The 2995-nt window shown below is 44.5% G+C and overlaps 1 protein-coding gene across 1 annotated transcript; it reads left to right on the top strand.

Annotated features, from left to right (window-relative positions):
• Positions 1–315: 315 nt before the first annotated feature.
• BDV27DRAFT_164490 (acyl transferase/acyl hydrolase/lysophospholipase) lies at positions 316–2168 on the top strand (the record flags this gene model as incomplete). The annotated part of the gene is made up of 6 exons (XM_032073706.1): positions 316–454; positions 515–794; positions 856–950; positions 1000–1233; positions 1397–1529; positions 1583–2168. The coding sequence occupies 6 exons, from the start codon at positions 316–318 to the stop codon at positions 2166–2168; spliced, it is 1467 nt and encodes a 488-aa protein (XP_031920544.1).
• Between the last annotated feature and the right edge of the window lie 827 nt (positions 2169–2995).

Below are 2995 nucleotides of genomic sequence, written 5' to 3'. Positions count from 1 at the left end.
TATCATGGTATCTTTGCACGATCCTTGGAGTTCTAGAACAATTTAATCCACACTCCATCGTGCCCTTATTTGGGAAAGGCAGCTGATTTGCTATAGTATCATTGTGCCCCGAGCTCTTGGTTCACCTATATATGAGGCTGAGAAGTGGCGTTATCGAAGTGAACCTCCGGGGTATCGTAAACAGATTGGCATTCTACTCTGGAATACAGTGGTACTTGTCCTCTCAAGGAAAAACAGTTGTAAGTCACTCTTTAGTGGGACTAGGGCTATTAGGGTACTTTTATTAATCGCAGATAGATTTGGGTGTGCAGTAATATGGCCACAACAAGTCTGCTGTGTACCTCCCAGCCCCCAGGCAGGCGTACAATCGACGCTTCAATCGGCTGTCGCATATTTGTCCAACAACTAAATGCTGCTGGCCCTTACAATCAGGATACCCACGATGCTATAGCTAGTAAGTCCACCAGCAAGGGTTATACACAAGGCCAATTAAACACAGGTTGAGTTGTACGAGATATCGAATCTGCCTTGCGAGTACTTCAGTTGTACTATGATGAACACAGCAAGACAGGTCGTTGGAAGACGGACATTACGGACAACACAGACAACACGGACAACGCAAGCATTGTAGCGATTGTGGAGGGCGTTTTGGCAGAATTTGAAAAGATAGGTTTCGACAAGAAATCCTTGTCGCCATTTAACAAAAGGACGTTCATTAAGGATGCCCGCGAATCAGCAACGGGGCTAAAAGAGCTAAAGGTTCAAATTTTCGGGCTCGTTAAGAAGATCACAGGGTATGTTTGTAATGGACTCCTATTAAGACAATTGCATTTGATATATTATGGAGCATTATAGTTTTTCCGGACTGAGCAAAGACGGTGGACTTCCAATGCCGACCTTGACATATAAGCGTCATATAACGCCGGATGGAGTGCGGCTCCTTAGTATTGGTACGCGGTCCTTTCATTTATACACAACTAGTCATTAACTTGGGAAAAGACGGAGGCGGAGTACGTGGTCTTGTGAGCCTCCTGGTGCTTGGTCGCATCATGGACTGCATAAGAAACCAAGAGCTTGAAGAAAGTCCAACAGCCAGTAATGATGATAGAGCTCCAGCTGACTATTTTGATTTGGCTGGCGGAACAAGCACGGGCGGGTATAAATCCCTAGTGCACGACGAAGATCAATTACTGAATCCTCTTCAGACTTATTTGCATTATGCTGTTCCGGTTGGTACGTTGTGAACACCCAAACCAAAATCTGAACTGCCCGTTAGCCAACACATCTTAGCATATGAGTGTCCAAGAGGCGATCAATGCATACAAGACACTTTCAAGTGATATTTTCAAAAGATCTTTTGCATCTCGATACGTGGGGGGTTCTAAGATTAAAACAGTCCTAGGCCGCCCCTGGTACAAAGGCCAACCATTAGAGAAGGCTGTGAACGACCTAGTGGGGGACAAGTTTCCAGGTCAATCTGCTGAATCTGCTACACTTCTTGATCCCAATGGTGCAAGATGTTGCAAATCGTTAAGTGGAATCTTTATCTATGAAACCGCAATACTATACTGATACTTCCTAGTTTCGTGTGTACCTTTCGGAAACAAGACATGGAGACTATAAGGCTCCGTACGTACGAACCGGCAGATCCTCGGATTCTATTTTTTTACCCTCAATGCACCATATCACAAGCTGCGCGGGCTACATCGGCCGCCCCCTTCTACTTTCCGGAAGCCAGGATTGGTCACAATAAGTTCTGGGACGGTGGCCTTACAAACAATAATCCGATTGACGAAGTTTACGACGAAAAGCATCTCTTGTTTCCAGACCGAGGATTGAATTGCGTGGTAAGCCTAGGAACGGGTAAATGTGCGAAGATGATGAGAAGCAAGAATATTCTTGCACGCCATCCGGCCGTTTCAAAAGGAGGCCGAATTTTGGCCAATGTGACAAATGTCGAAGCCAAGCATCGTCGTTTCGAGCAAAGGATGGTCATAGACCATGTCCAGTATTTCCGATTTGACCCTAGCACTATGGGTGACGATATTAACCTGGCAGATGTCAAACAGCTCGTCAAGCTGGAGAATTATGCTACCACATACCTTGACACACCACCTATCTCGGCTCTTATACAATGGTGCGCCCAGCTCCTGCGCTACAGGGGTTAGCATGGATATGTCTGAAATGTCCGAACAAGTGTCAGTAAATGTAATATTTGGATGTGTATGCAACCCTTAGTACGTATTTTTATCTCTGTTCACAGTTCCTTAACATGCTTCCCAATGCTAGAGGTTGTAGCCATAGCCTGAAACTCATCCCATAGGGACACAACCACTTCATCGAGGTAGAAGCCGGGTTTCTCAGATAGGTTATCACTGATGGTTTCAACCATGAGCGAATTTACACTTTGTTTCCGATTGATTCGGGTTTGAAGGGCGTAAATCATTTGCTTCCACATTGTGGCAAGTCTGCGGATATTGATGGGTCGGTTGGTTACATTCAGCCTTGTCCATCACTTCAGATGTAGTAAAGAACTCGCTCTATTTATATCACATATAAGTATGATCTTTGCAGGGGAGAATCTCGGAGTCATGTCAACATATACATAGGGTATACCCTATACCCTAGTGCGTGGTGCAGCGAGCCCTCGCTGCACCCACGCCGCCGCTGATTCGTCCATTCTCTCGAGAGTGGAGATCTATTCCGCGAGATCCACGGTGCGTACTCCCGCTGGGATAGTGTGCGTGTTTGTTGATTTACCTAATAATATTCTATCTTATTTTTGTATAGACAAGCTCTTATTTCCACATCTATCTATTTTCTTTTTTTGCGATTCCCAGGGTATATGTCTACTTTATTAATATTAAGATAACCTGTCAATATTCGACACGACAAGAGTACAATCTTTGTCGCGTCTACGTGTTATTTTCTAATCAGTAGGATTAATCTGAATCCTGTTCTTCATATATCTTGATCTTTTTGGCTGTAACGATAT

The sequence above is a fragment of the Aspergillus caelatus genome, assembly GCF_009193585.1.
Source record: "Aspergillus caelatus strain CBS 763.97 unplaced genomic scaffold BDV27scaffold_452, whole genome shotgun sequence".
In the NCBI taxonomy this organism is placed as follows: Eukaryota; Fungi; Ascomycota; class Eurotiomycetes; order Eurotiales; family Aspergillaceae; genus Aspergillus; species Aspergillus caelatus.
The sequence above is the reverse complement of the archived record's forward strand: the minus strand, read 5'-3'. Positions and strand labels throughout refer to the sequence as shown.